The sequence below is a fragment of the Monodelphis domestica genome, chromosome 7, assembly GCF_027887165.1.
Source record: "Monodelphis domestica isolate mMonDom1 chromosome 7, mMonDom1.pri, whole genome shotgun sequence".
Classification (NCBI taxonomy): domain Eukaryota; kingdom Metazoa; phylum Chordata; class Mammalia; order Didelphimorphia; family Didelphidae; genus Monodelphis; species Monodelphis domestica.
In genome coordinates this window covers 137,175,684-137,190,948 of record NC_077233.1, presented here as the reverse complement: position 1 = coordinate 137,190,948, position 15,265 = coordinate 137,175,684, and the positions used below count along the sequence as shown (strand labels likewise).

At 37.9% G+C, this 15,265-nt stretch overlaps 1 protein-coding gene across 2 annotated transcripts in view; it reads right to left on the bottom strand.

Annotated features, from left to right (window-relative positions):
- LOC103103546 (hexosaminidase D-like) overlaps positions 1-15,265 on the bottom strand; it is a 47,980-nt gene that overhangs the window by 31,578 nt on the left and 1,137 nt on the right. The window contains exons 2-3 of one of the 2 annotated variants that reach the window (XM_056805587.1): positions 13,857-13,910; positions 4,523-4,686 (exon numbers count right to left, since the gene is read on the bottom strand). In XM_056805587.1, the coding sequence (XP_056661565.1) occupies positions 4,523-4,526 (4 nt within the window). In that variant the 5' untranslated portion in view covers positions 4,527-4,686; positions 13,857-13,910. The remainder of the gene's footprint in view (positions 1-4,522; positions 4,687-13,856; positions 13,911-15,265) is intronic. The other variant, XM_056805586.1, reaches the window with a different exon arrangement.

Below are 15,265 nucleotides of genomic sequence, written 5' to 3'. Positions count from 1 at the left end.
TACTTTATTTTCTTCATGTCTTCTTCTACAACCTGTCAAATATAGAAACATGTTTTGTATGATAGAATAAATCAAACTGTTTGCTATCTCAGTGAGGAGAGTGGAGAGAGATGGTTGGAGAGAATTTGGAACTCAGAATATTATAAAATGAATGCCAAAAATTATTTTTACATGTAATTAGGAAAAATAAAATGCTGCTGAAGAAAAAGGAAAGCTACTTAAAAGTACCAATTTTCTCAATTTTCTAATGTATTAGATTGCATTTCTCATACATTACTTTTTTTTTATAAATATGGAGGTGGGGAATATAATAGTGCTACAGCACTTTAAAATAAATTAAAATTTTTAGATCATTAAATTTTCCTAGACTTTTAAAATTGTATTTTCTCCATTTCAGTCACATGGGGAGGTACAAACAAAGACAAAGCAACAGAACACATAGCCAACAGCCAAAACCCAGTAACTTAACAAACAAAATTAGATCTTAAAACAATCAACAAATACAATATATATATGATAGGATACAGGCACTGAATTAGAGTCCCTTTTTTTTTTTAACTTTTGATGACTTCATTACCGAGAATTCTTCACTATTTGGAGGGGATCAAACTGAAACAGTCCATTCCTCAGGTAATTCTAGTGTCATAGCACCATCTTGAGTGCATGTTATTGTGGCTCTAAGTTTACATAACAGGTCTCTCCCTGGGGGGTGGGGGGGTGTTGTTGGATTGATTATTGGTTGAATTGGACAGGAAATGCATCATACAGGAGGAGGCTGAGATGAATTTCTTATTTGAATTTCTAGGTTACTCAGGCTATCTGTCAATCTTCTCTTAAAGAGAGATAGATGAACTGCAACATATCCTGTTATTATAAGTATCCCCAGGAACAGTACTAGATATAGCCACTGTAATATAGTTTCTGGGATTACAAGTCATTTTAGATATACAAGAAATAGCATTTTCCCAATTTGGGTTATGCTGCTCAGTATCGTGTTTCATTGCCTATTTAATTTTAAAGTTTAGGATTTACCTTTCCTCAGCTGAGGATTTAGTTACTAATAGCTGAATGAGGGATAATTTAGAGATAGTAAAAAGGAGAATATCAGACTATGGGTACTTGTCATCCCTTCATGGTCTCCAAATATGTAGGAATTAAAATTTAATGGTTTGACTAAAAATATGAAAATTATAAATAATATGGTGGTCGCCAATTTAAAATATTATAGCTCAAAGTCAAAATGACTTTTAATAGATTTTATTTACAAAAGAGGTGGAAAGAGTGAAAGTAGAGAAATACAAAAAGGAATAGAGAAGATGTTTAACCTATCACACTAAATTTTGCTCTGGTGCTCAACTTGGCCAAACACAACTTGTTAACCCTCTCAACCAAAGTTAAACTCTCTCTGGAAGTCAGGAAAGGAAAGTCAACTCATAGGGAGGAGGGATCTTGTGGGATCCACTTCTCACCCCTGAAGGTGTTAATTCTTATTATAGGTCTCTGAAGGGGCAAACCTTTTTTATCATGGAATTCACACATTTCTGACTGATTGAGTTAAAAGGGTGGAGCTCTCTTTACTTAGTGGTTAGCTAGGTACTAAGTAGGAGTACTAAAAGAAAGAGTTGACTAAGTGTTAACTGAAAGTAAGCAAAGAGAATAAAGCATTCTCTTTCACAATCATTGGTATGTCCTTGCTAATTTGATTGTTTCTTTGGGGTTCAGTTAATTATTGATTTATACTTTTAAAAACCTGATTTAATGGAACATTTTATTACTATTTTGACAATTTATAGCTATGGTGGTATATATTTGGGCTAATGTTAAAAAAAATATTGGGGACAGCTACATGGCTCAGTAGATTGAGAGCTGGGCCTAGACATGGAAGATCTTGGGTTCAAATTTGACTTCAGATACTTCCTAGCTATGGGACTCTAGTCAAGTCACTTAACCCCATTGCCTAGCCCTCACTGCTCTTCTGCCTTGAAACTCAACTTGTAGTATTGATTCTAAGATGGAAAGTGAGGTGTTTTTTATTTAAAAAAAAAAAAAGAAAAGGGGCAGCTGGGTGGCTCAGTGGATTGAGAGCCAGGCCTAGAGATGGGAGGTCCTAGGTTCAAATCTGACCTCAGACACTTCCCAGCTGTGTGACCCTGGGCAAGTCACTTGACCCCCATTGCCTAGCCCTTACCACTCTTCTGCCTTGGAGCCAATACACAGTATTGACTCCAAGAAGGAAGGTAAGGGTTAAATAAAAAAAGAGAAAGAAAGAAAGAAAAATAAAACCTATTAATACTAATACTATACTCTGCATTTAGATCTATAAGTTGGTCATTCAATAAACATTTATTAAGTACCCACTATTTCCAAGCACTGTGCTAAATCAGAAACAGTTTTATTTAACAAAGCATTTTATATCTCAATCATTTCTAGCTCAAAGAGAGTGATGTCCAGACTGGCATAGTCATCTATGCCCTCTAACCTGACTCTTTGCCCCAAAATGTTGGGTGACATTTAGAGAAATCTTGAACAAGGTAAATATATCTTAAAATAAAGACTAGGTTAACCCTCTAGAATTGAATAGTCACCATGGCACTAGTCTGGACAATACCCCTCACTCCCACAGTTAAACAATGGAACCACCTTCCTTCCATTGATACCTTAATCTGTTCTCTATGGAAAAATAGTAGAACCTAGTTTCAGTCTCTTCTGGCAGTTTGGTAAGGAGAAGTCTACCCTTAAAGAGTCAATAACTCATCTTTCCCTATCTTTCCTGGGATGGGAAAGGCAAGATTTCAGTTGTTGTTTATTAAAAGATTTGATACCACTCAATTATTTCCCTAAGAAAAGCTTTTTTGTCTTCAACCTATCACCCACCTTTCCAAGGGACTTTTCTCAAGAGACTAGATAGGACTTTAGAGAAAAATATTATTTTTTAACATTTTTAGAGAAAATGAAAACTCTTTTTTGTTTGTCTCAACAAACAAAAATCTGAATATAATAGGACACTTATATGAGTAAATTGGAAATTAAGAAAGCAGTTCCAAAGTGATTCTAGAGGAAAAACCCATCTCTTAAAACATTTAAATTCATAGTGGTTAAAATTTATAATTTCAATAACAAATAATAAACTTTGCCAATAACTAAGGAAAAAATCTTCACAAATTCAAATAGATCAAGGGCTATTCCTTAATTATAAAAAGTTGAATAGAACAAAATAGTAAATTCAAAAAAGAAAATCAAAGAAGTTCTTAGTTACAATCCAAAATAACATGATTTGCAAGTCTGAGCCTAATAATCAGTGAAAAAAGTTGGATCTTCAGTTAAAAAAAAAAAAGACACTTGAAGCATTCCTGAGGGGAAACACCAAAAGTGAACAGGATATTCAATTTGTGATTACTCCAAATAAGAAAAACACAATAGAGGTACATTATTTTTTAAAAACAATTTTGAAAGACAAAGTAATGAAATAAATTCTCTAATTTAAGGAGAAGAGAAAAGAAATTTAACTCAGCAAAACAAAAAACAGAGGAATTATCAAGAGTCAAAAAGAACTTAAACTCTTAAAGAATTGGAGGAAAGAAAAGAGGAAGAGATAAATTAATATTCTAACTAAATCTTGTAACCCCCATAAGTGAATCAACATATTTTTGGGGAGGGCTAGCACAAAAGCTGCCTAGAACACAAAATCAGTATGTGTCAGATTCAAGATGACTTCACAGTGCTGCTGGGTGGCTCGGTGGATTGAGAAACAGGCCTAGAAATGAGAGGTCCTATGTTTAAATCTGGCCTCAGACACTTCCTAGCTGTGTGACCCTGGATGAGTCACAGTCCCCATTGCCCAGCCCTCACTATTCTTCTGCCTTGGAACCAATACACAGTATTGATTATAAAAAGGAAGGGGGGGGGGGGTAGGAAGGTAAGTGTTTTAAAAAAAAAAAAAAGACACCATCAGGGGCCCCTAAGTGGCTTAATGGATAGAGTACTAGGCCTGGAGTTCACAGGACCTAGGTTCAACAATGGTCTCCAACACTTCCAAGCTGTGTGACCAGAGGCCAGTCTCTTAACTCCCTTTGCCTAGCCCTTGCCCTCCTGCCTTAGAGTTGTTACTAAGACAAAAGATAAGGATATTAAAAAAAAAAAAAGAAAAAGACCTGATCTCATAGATTTCTGACTTCTGAGGTTAGCTCTCTAATAAAGGCCAAACTGGCACAGTGAAATCCTTCTCGGCTCCCATATACTTGGGGTGCCATCTCCCCAGAAGATTGGGGAATCCTATATTTTGGAGGGGAATAGGATAGAATAGAGAATGGGTCAGTCCTTCTCTGATCTCTTTATATCAGAATGCTATCTTGCAAGGTTTTGTCTTTCCTTTTTTCCAATAAAGGGAGGAGACAATATTGATTTTTGCTAATTAAAAAAAAGCCACTAACATCTCTTGAGTGTAATCACTTGCCTCTCTAGCACCAGGGTTGACAGAATTCTATCAGATATTTTAAGTTCAAAGATTAGACCGCAGACTCACCCATTTTCTCCTTCCTATTTGCTCCAACTGCCGCCTTAGATGTAGCCCTGGCTCCTTCAGCCAAAGCCTGTTCTGCTGGATTACTCTGAATCTATCATCTCCCAGAGATGCTTCTCCAACCAGAGTCCTCAGCTGGTGAATGTCACTGCTCAGCACTCGTCCTCCTGGGAAACGAAGTGAGAAAAGGGCTGTAAATCTTAAAATCTGAACATCCGCATATAATTCCAACCTTAAAAAGGAAGTTTTCTGTCACATTTCTAACAAAGTGACCTTGATAAAAACCAATATGAAGTATCTGCAGTCAGGTTTGACCTCAGGACTTCTCATCTCTAGGCCTGGCTACCTAGCTGCCCCTCAAATCCTTTTGAAAGGTCCTTGAGGAATGAGACCATAATAGGCTGCTGGGTTAAGACTCAAGAAGCCCTGAATTCAAGGATTACTTCTAATACATATTGGCTATGAACTTGGGCAAGGTATTTGATGTCTCACTGCTAAGACTGTAAGTTTCAGATAAGGTGCCAACCTACAATGGCAAAGGAAATTTCTTAATACAGGAGCTCCCTATATCAATAAATTTACAAATCCAGCTCCTTACTCTTAAGCACAAAGCACTGGGCTAAATATTGGAAATTCTAAAAAATTTGAGCAATTCAGCAATAACATTGCTAACATAATTCTTAGAAGAAAGTCTTCTTAGGAATCTATCAGCTGAGGCAAACACAGGAACTATATGAACACAACTATAAAACACTCTCCACACAATTAAAACTAGATCTAAACAATTAGAAAAACATTGATTGCTCCTGGGTGGGATGAGCTAACATAACAAAAAGAACAATCCTACCCAAATTAACATACTTATTTAGTGCCATACCCATTAAACTACCAAAAAACTTTTTTTACTGAATTAGAAAAAAACATAACAAAGTTCATTTGGAAGAACAAAAGATCAAGGATATCCAGGGAAATCATGGAAAAAAAAATGCAAAGGAAGGAGGACTTGCAGTCCCAGATCTCAAACTATACTATAAAGCAGTGGTCATCAAAACAATTTGGTACTGGCTAAAAGACAGAAAGGAGGATCAGTGCAATAGACTTGGGGTAAATGACCTCAGCAAGACAGTCTATGATAAGCCCAAAGATCCCAGTTTTTCAGACCAAAATCCACTATTTCATAAAAAACTGCTGGGAAAATCAGAAGATAGTATGGGAGAGATTAGGTTTAGATCAACTTCTCATACCCTACACCAAGATAAACTCAGAATGGGTGAATGACCTGAATATAAAGAAGGAAACTATAAGCAAATTAGGCGAATGCAGAATAGTATACTTGTCAGATCTATGGGAAAGGAAAGACTTTAAAACCAAGCAAGAGCTAGAAAAAAATCACAAAATGTAAAATCAATAATTTTGATTACATCAAATTAAAAAGGTTTTGTACAAACAAAACTAATGCATCCAAAATTAGAAGGGAAGCAACAAACTGGGAAACAACCATAACAAAAACCTCTGACAAAGGTTTAATTACTCAAATTTACAAAGAGCTAAACCAATTGTACAAAAAATCAAGCCATTCTCCAATTGATAAATGGGCAAAGGACATGAATAGGCAATTTTCAGTTAAAGAAATAAAAACTATTTAAAAGCACATGAAAAAGTGTTCTAAATCTCTTATAATCAGAGAGAAGCTAATCAAAACAACTCTGAGGTATCACCTCACACCTAGCAGATTGGCTAACATGATAGCAAAGGAAAGTAATGAATGCTGGAGGGGATGTGGCAAAGTAGGGACATTAATGCATTGCTGGTGGAGCTGTGAATGGATCCAACCATTCTGGAGGGCAATTTGGAACTATGCCCAAAGGGCGAAAAAAGACTGTTTGCCCTTTGATCCAGTCATAGCACTGCTGGGTTTGTACCCAAAAGAGATAATAAGGAAAAAGACTTGTACAAGAATATTCATAGCTGTGCTCTTTGGGGTGGCAAAAAGTTGGAAAATGAGGGGATGCCCTTCAATTGAGTAATGGCTGAACAAATTGTAGTATCTATTGGTGATGGAATACTATTGTGCTCAAAGGAATAATAAAGTGGAGGAATTCCATGGAGAGTGGAACAACCTCCAGGAATTGATGCAGAGCAGAAGGAGTAGAACCAGGAAAACACTGTACACAGAGACTGATACACTGTGGTACAATCGAAAGTAATGGACTTCTCCATTAGCGTCAATGCAATGTCCCTGAACAATCTGCAGGGATCTAGGATAAAAAACACTACCCACAAGCAGAGGACAAACTGTGGGAGTAAAAACACCTAGGAAAAGCAACTGCTTGACTACAGGGGTTGAGGGGATATGATTGAGGAGAGACTCTAAATGAACACCCTAATGCAAATACCAACAACATGGAAATGGGTTCAAATCAAGGACACATGGGATACCCAGTGGAATTGCGCATCGGCTATGGGAGGGGGAGGGGGGGAGGAAAAGAAAATGATCTTTGTTTCCAATGAATAATGTTTGAAAATGACCAAATAAAATAATGTTTAAAAGGAAATAAATAAATGAATGAATGAATGAATAAATAAATAAATAAAAAGAATGCTACTATCCTCCCTATTACTCAAATTCAAAGCCTTGGAGTCATTATTCTTGACTTCTTATTTTCACTATTGCCAGATCATATTGTTTCTCCCTTTACAACTCTCATATACATACTCACAAACTCACTACCTTCACTTCTACCAGGCATGCATCCTCTATTGTTTGGACTGTTGGTGTCCCTGGCTCAAGTTTATCCCACTCTGCTCCAGTCTATTATCCATTCATCTGTCAAAGGTATCTTTTCCACCTTCTCTTTATATATTGGATGTGCCCAGAGTTGCTTGCATGTTGTTGCCCTTGTTAGAATGTGAGTTCCTTAGCAAGACCATTTTTTGCTTTTTCATCCCTAGCACTTAGCATAGTGTCTGGCTTAAAATAAGTGCATAAGAAATGTTTATTGATTTACTAACTGCTGGAATGTCAAGGTATTGCCATGGTAGCACCCATAAATTCAGTTCTCTTCTTGGGGGTAGAGGATGCTCTATTTAATACTCTTTTTCTACATCTGTTCATGGGTTCTCATGAGTCTTTTGCTTCTTTTATGTTTTCTTTAAGGTGAAATAAAAGCTTCCTGATACTTGAAACCCATATTGTACTTTAAATGCTTGAATGGGAGCTAGGGGCTCTTTTTATCTACTTTTGGAGAAATTCTACACATAAGCCGTACCATAATTTTACTAGCAAATTTTCCTGGAGCTGCTCCAGGTGGGCAATGAGCCAGAAAGAGAAAATGATCCTTAGAAGAACAGTCCCAGGTTTGGACAAGAAAATGCTCCTTAGCTACCTCCAGACAAAAGCTCATGCTCTTTAATCTCATGAAACTGATTGGGGGTATTTGTCAAATTGAGCAGGATCTCCCTCGATCCAATCTTGTCACAGATAAAACCATTAATAGTATAATAGTAGTCTTACACTATAGGCTTTGTAGTTTCAAGTTATAGGTTTTAATTCAAGGATAGTTCATTCAACAGAGACCCTGGTAGCAATTTAGGCAAGCGAATCCAAGAAACATTTTATAATTGTATGTTGGGATGGATGATTATTACAGTTACTTGGTTGTTTAAGAACTGATGCTCAGTGGGAAGAAGACCCGTGCTCTGGGATGCTGGTTTAGGCATGTCTTTTGTAAATGGCAAGAAAAACATTAATAAGATGTTACAGAGAGCCAAAGTGGCAGAGAAGGCACACGGACCCATGTAATCTTTACCAAATTACTCTCCAAAAAGCTAAGATATAAAACACCTCAGAATGAATTCTGGACAGCATGACCCACACAAAGACAGGGTGAAGTAATTTTTTAGCCCAAAACAACTTAGAAGGCTAGCATGAGGGATCTAGCACACCAGAGTAGAGGTGGAACACGAAGCAGCACACCAGAGCAATGGGTCCTGGACCCAGCTGAAACAGGATCAAAGACTTCCTGGGCTCTCAACTACAGATGGTAAAGAGAGGAGTCAGAGTGCATCAGACAAGTGCTCAGATGTAGAGTATAAGGGTCTCTTTGAAGGCTCTCAATGCAAGAATCTGGTCACATTGTCCTTAAGTAGTACCAGGTCATAATCCTGGGGTGCAGTTTCAAGGTGAGGAGGAGCACCAGCATAAACCAACATTTTTAGCCACAGGGGAGCAAGGGACCCTGGTCATAGTTCCAAGAGGTAAAAGAGTGCTTGGGGTTATTCACAGACCAGACTACAGGCTGGGAGAGTATTAAATACACCTCTCCTTACCATCTTGGAAGAACTAAAAGCAGATAGATTTCCAGTACCAGCTCTGAAAGCAGCTGCTCAAAGAACCTGAAGGTTGGCATAGTGCTCCCTTGACCATGTTACAGAACCCAACTTTAACAGTTCTTTAAACTAAAAGAAAAAGACTAGAAAATGAGCAAACAACAAAAAAAGAAACTCAACAGAAAATTATTTTGGTGTCAGGGAAGACCAGAATATGAACTCATAAAAAGATAACTAAGTCAAGACTCCTACATCCAAAGTCTCAAAGGAAAATAGGAATTTTTCCCAACCCTCAAAAGAATTAATGAAGGAACTCAAAAAGGATTTTTAAAGTCAAATAAGAGAGGTAGAAGAAAAATTGCCGAAAAAATGAAAGTGAAACAGGAAAACCATTAAAAAAAGAGTCAATAGCTTGGTAAAGGGGGCAGAAAAAAATACTGAAAAATTAATCCCTGACTTTAAGGAGTTCATGATCTAATGGGAGGAAACAATAAAGAAATATTTACAAACAAACCCTATATAGGATAAATAGGAAGTAATTCTTTTTAATAGGAAATAATTAAGAGAGGGAAAGCACTAGAATTAAGAGGGGTTGCAGTGAAATTGTTAATCGGCTATGGGAGGGGGATGAAGGGAGGGGAGGGAAAGAACATAATTCTTATAACCATGGAAAAATACTCTAAATTAACTAAATAAAATTTTCCAAAAAAAAATAATTAAACAACTCCAAATGGGAAGGAAGGAGTGAGGTCATACGTTTTAGACAAGTTAAAGACCATAAAAATATAACTTTATTAACACGATAAAAAAAATTAAGAGGGATTGGGAAAGGCTTCTTGTAGAATCTGGTATTTTAGTTGGAACTTAAAGGAAGCCAGAGAAGCCAATAGGCTGAAACCGGGAGAGAGAGTAGTTCAGGCATTGTGGGGAGCCAGAGAAAATGCTAATGGAGTGGAAGATAGGAAGGTAGAAGGTGGCTAGGTTATGAAGAAATCCAAAAAAAAGTGGAATTTTGTATTTGATCCTAGAAGTGATAGAGAAACATTGGAGTTCATTGACTGGGGCCAGGAAAGTCATGTGATCAGATTTGTGCATTAGGAAGGTCAGTTTGACAACTGAGTCAAATATGAAGCAGAATGGAGAGAGGTAAGGTAGGCAGCATATTGTTGAGCATCCAGTGAGTCTGTTCAGGTGGTTGCAAAGGCTAGTTATTCCCATATGACTGCCTGGTAGTCATTGAGTTATAGTTATAGGGGCATCAACATGGAAATTCCAGTCATTTTCAGGGTGCATCACTACTCATCAGATGTCCTAGCCACATGAATGAAGCAGGAGTGATTGGGGACTGATGCAGAAAAATATAGGCGATGACTACCGAGCCTGCCAATGTCTTCATCTAATCCATATCTTGGACTAGCCAATGAGAGCTTAACTCTGGGAGCATGTTCAATAGGCACTGCCTGCTGGCAACCCAAGCAAGCTAATCTAAACAAATTGAAGAATTTATGAGCTGAAGGGCTCTCTCTCTCTCTCTCTCTCTCTCTCCACACACACACACACACACACACACACACACACACACACACACACACACACACACATTTCCAGTCATTTTATGAACTGTGACCACAATGTATATTTTTTTTTCCTATTTACTGAAGACTTTATCTGTGTGGTCACAATTGAATAAATGACTGGAAGACTTGAGTTCAAAGACTGGAGTATTCCACCTTGATAGAGACTACTCTGGGGTGGCATTCAACATGGAGGGCTGAGTTCTTTTCTCCAATGCCTTGCCACACTCACTGGACAGTTTCACCAAAAAACCTCCAGGGACTTTTGCTTCACAGGCTCTGACACTGAGGGTCAGACTCTGGACTTGCCTGTTTCAGTCTGTTTATGCAGAAGTAAAGGATCAGTGATTGAGCCAGTCTTTCTCAGGGCATCCTTCTAGCTCTATTGCTTTGAGATTTCCCAAAAAGCCAGTCTAGGGGGGTCAATGTTTTTGCCCACAGTCAGTATGGGGTTCTGACCACTGAAGCAGGCAGTGATGTCTTGCAGAGATGAGGTTGGGCATTATTTCTCACTGTGTGGAGCTTAAGATACATCATTGAGGGACTTTCCTCTGAGTTTGCATGGCCTTTGTGGCCTGTATGTATATATAGAGAGAGGCAGAGACACAGATAAAAAAATATATATATATAGATATAGATATAGATAGATAGATATAGATATATATACACACACACATGGAGATGTGCATATAAGTAAAAATAAGAAGAGATAAGAGGTCTAGAAATCTCTAGATATTTAGCTACATATATACAGAGAGAGTCCAGAAAAGAGTTTGGGTAAAATTTCTTTTTTCAATATAATAGAAGAGCCAGAGATACCTTTAAAGAAGACAAAGAAACTAACAAAGAAATTGGGGCAATAAGATGAAAATGATGTGAAGCTTGTGCTTGGCATGAAACCTCATTATGGTTTGCTCCAATCACCCAACCTGCATTCTCACTGCCAGGTCTGGGTCTCCCAGAGGGGAGTGACAAATGGCTACAACTCAAAGCTCTCTATCTAGTTCCTAAGAATAAAGTAGGGATAGAGCTAGAAACCACCTATGTTTGAGGTCCCTGGCTTCTTGTGACCACTCTTGTTCTCTGCCTAACTCTCTGATTTCTTTCTCTGTCTGTAACTTCTGATGTTTTCCTAACCTGCTTTAATACCCCAAATAGAGCTTCCTAGTGGTCAGTGACTCAGCATTACCTGATGAAGTAAAACTCAAGAAATCCATCTTTCCATTGCACCTAGATATCCCACCATGTCCTAAACATCCCAAGTACAGAAACCCTTTCAATAAGATCTTTAGCCTAGAGCTGGAAAACTGGAGGCCCAGAGAAGTCCTGTGCCCTAGGTTTCACAGGTGGTAAGTGAGAGACAAGACTAGAATGTGAGTCTATTCATTGTGAATCCAATAGGTATATTTGTACTTTCTACCTGTATAATTAGAAATTCTTGAACCCCTAAAACTACATTACCCAAAATTCCTTTCTGTATTACCTAGAATCCTTTTTCCTTTTCCTGTGTCCTAGCATGATAGTATTTAAGTTTGCTGTGACTCCTCCCACACTCTCTTTTTACTTGCAACCGGGCTGAGTTTGAAAAGTTCTTTTACTTTAGTTATTATTAATAAAATGTTATAAAATATAATATTTAGTTATTGTATATTAATTTGAATCTTTACATCCCACATCACCCTGCCTCCATTCCCCCAGGCCCATTACATCTTTCCTGGCCATGCCATTCTGTTGAAGACTATCTATTCTTTAAGTCATCTGTCTAGAGACCAGCTATCTACACTGGTATCTCCTCTCCTCAAGGCCTGGACTTCTGGTTTCATGCTCAGGGGATAGATGTTTCTTTGCCTTCTAAGGCTGCTATCTCTATTAGGGCCTGGATTTCCATCTGTCCCCTCACACTTTAGATGTCAGTCTATCTCCTCAGGGTATAAATAGTTCCATTTGGGTGCCCATCTGTCCCTGTCAGGATCTGGATGTCTCTTTCCTCATTTCATCACTTAGATGTCTATATAACTAAGAAGCCTGGATGTTGATCTGTCCACTATGATCCTGGATTTTTGTTCCTTTCAGGGTTTGAATATCTACCTGTCTTGCATGTCTATCTGTTCCCTCAGGGGTAGATGTCTGTTCCTTTCAGAGCATGAAAATGGTAATGCATATCTATGCTTAGAATTAAAGGATCATAGTTCTCTGGAGCTAGAAGGGACTTCAGGGACCATCCAGCCCTCTCTGCCCCTAGATTGTACATAGTAAGATAGGTACGAATTGAATACAGATTCTTTGACTCCAAAGCTAATTCTCTTTCCAGGGTGCCATCCTATCTCTGGTTATCTCTTTTCTAAGGACCTCTCATAGGCCTTTGTCATTTTCTTTCTTTTTTTTAAAACCCTTATGTCCTAGCCTAATAACAATTCTAACACAGAAGGGCAAGGACTAGGCATTTGGGTTTAAGTGACTTGCCCAGTGTCACATAACTAGGAAGTGTCTGAGGTCATATTTGAACCCAGGACCTCCCATCTCTAGGCTTGACACTCTGTCCATTGTACCATCTAGCTGCCCCTGTTTCATTTTCAAGGTCTAATGATATGGAGAACATTATGAGATGTAAAATGGATAACTCTGACTACATGAAATTTAAAAGGTTTTACATGAACAAAACCAGTGCAACCAAGATTAGAAGGGAAACAACAAACTGGAAAAATATTTTATAGCAAGTATCTCTGACAAGGACTTTATTTCTTAAATATATAGAGAACTGAGTCAAATTTATAAGAATAAAAAATATTCTCCAGTTGACAAGTGTCAAAGGATGTTTACAGGCAATTCTCAGATGGAGAAATTAAAACCATCTTTAGTTATATGAAAAAAAAGATAAAACACTACCTGCCCTTAAGGAGTTTACAAGCTACTGAGGGGGTATTAAATACAAAATAATTTGAGGAAAGAGGAAGTAATGAGTAAGGTGATCAAGAAAGGTTTCCTGTACAAGATAGCTTATGAGTTGAGCCTTTTAGGAAACTAAAAACTCTAAGAGGTTGGGAGTCCAAAGGACTGGATTCCAGTTATGGGGAGATAATCTGGGCAAAGGCCCAGATGTGAAAGATGCAATATTCAGGAAATAGATTGTTTATAGGCCCATTTGGTTGAGGTGTGGGACACACAACTGTAAGGTGAAATAATGCTTAACAGTGTGTAATTAGAAAAAGATAGGGGCAGCTGTGTAGCTCAGTGGATTGAGAGTCAGGCCTAGAGACAGGAAGTCCTAGGTTCAAATCTTGCCTCAGATACTTTCCAGCTGTGTGACCCCCATTACCTAGCCCTTACCACTCTTCTGCCTTGGAACCAATACATAGTATTGATTCCAAGATGAGAGGTAAGGGTTTAAAAAATAAAAAAGGCTCTGTTTTCCAGAACCCCACTTTCATACTTACGTTTTGGAGATAAAGTTTCTATAACCCTGCTCTCTTGCTCTTTCTCTTCTCCCGCTGTGGAGGTCAGGAAAACTGCTCTTTACTCAGGTTCTTTCTATTTCCTCTACTTCAAGTGATTATTAACAAATCTTATAAAAATATAATACTTGGAATAATTGGATATTAATTTTAATCTTACAACAGTCATTTTAGAGTCAGGTTGGGGAGAGCTTTAAATTCCAGGTTAAGGAATTTGTATTTTATTCTAGGGAAAATAGGTTACTACTTGGGAATTCTTTTTTTTTTTAAACCCTTACCTTCCAGAAGAGTGGTAAGTGCTAGGCAATGGAGTTTAAGTGACTTGCCCAGGATCACAGAGCTGGGAAGTGTCTGAAGCCAGATTTGAAACTAGGACCTCTCATCTCTAGGCCTGGCTCTCAATCCACTGAGCTACCCAGCTACCCAGCTGCCCCCACTACTTGGGAATTCTTGAAGAAGGAAATGACATGGTCAGGCATTAGGAAAATTTTCTTGGCAGCTATATGTGGAGAATACCCTGGAGAGAAGAAAGACCCAAAATAGGGAGACCTATTGGGAGACTTCTGCTGCTATGATCCCAGAAAGAAGTGAGAAAGGTTTGAACTAGAGAGATGGTCAAGTGAATGGATGGAAATTTTGTAGGGAAGAGAGAAACTAAGACATTCAGTAATTGATTTTTTCAGGGAGGGTGAATGACAACAGGATGCTGGTTCTTTTAATAGAAATAGGAGGTTTGTAGCAAGGGTAGATTTGAGGATGGGAACGAGAAACACACAAAAGTTCTATTTTGGACATGTTGAATCTGAAATGGAGGAAAGGGACATCAGAGTGAAGAGGCTCAGAAGACAGTTAGTGGTAAGGTAGCTTGAAACTCAGAAAAGATATTAGTCAACAGTCAACAAGCAATTGCTATGTAACAGTCACTCTGCTAAGCAAAGGCCACCAAGAAAATAAAAAACATGGTCCCTGATCTCAAGGAACTCACATTTTAAAGATGGAAACTGAAAATACATACATATGTATATACATATATTTGTATATGTATGTGTCTGTGTCTGTACACACACATATAATACATTTAAAAATTAGGAGCTGATGAAACCACCAAGAGAGGAGTTATAGAGAAAAAGAGGACTAGGACAGAGCCTTAGGAAACACTCAAGGTTATGGGGCAGAAGATGGATGGTGAGCCAGCAAAGGGTACCAAGTAATATTTTAGACAGGCAGGAAAATCAGAGAGAAGCATCTCAAAGTTAGGGGAAGCCAAGAATATACTGAAGGAGATGATCAATGGGTATCAAAACCTGCATAAAGGTCAAGAAGGATAAAAAAAATTTTTAAAGAAAAAAAGTCACCATACTTAATTAAACATGGAAACCATCACCTTGCCT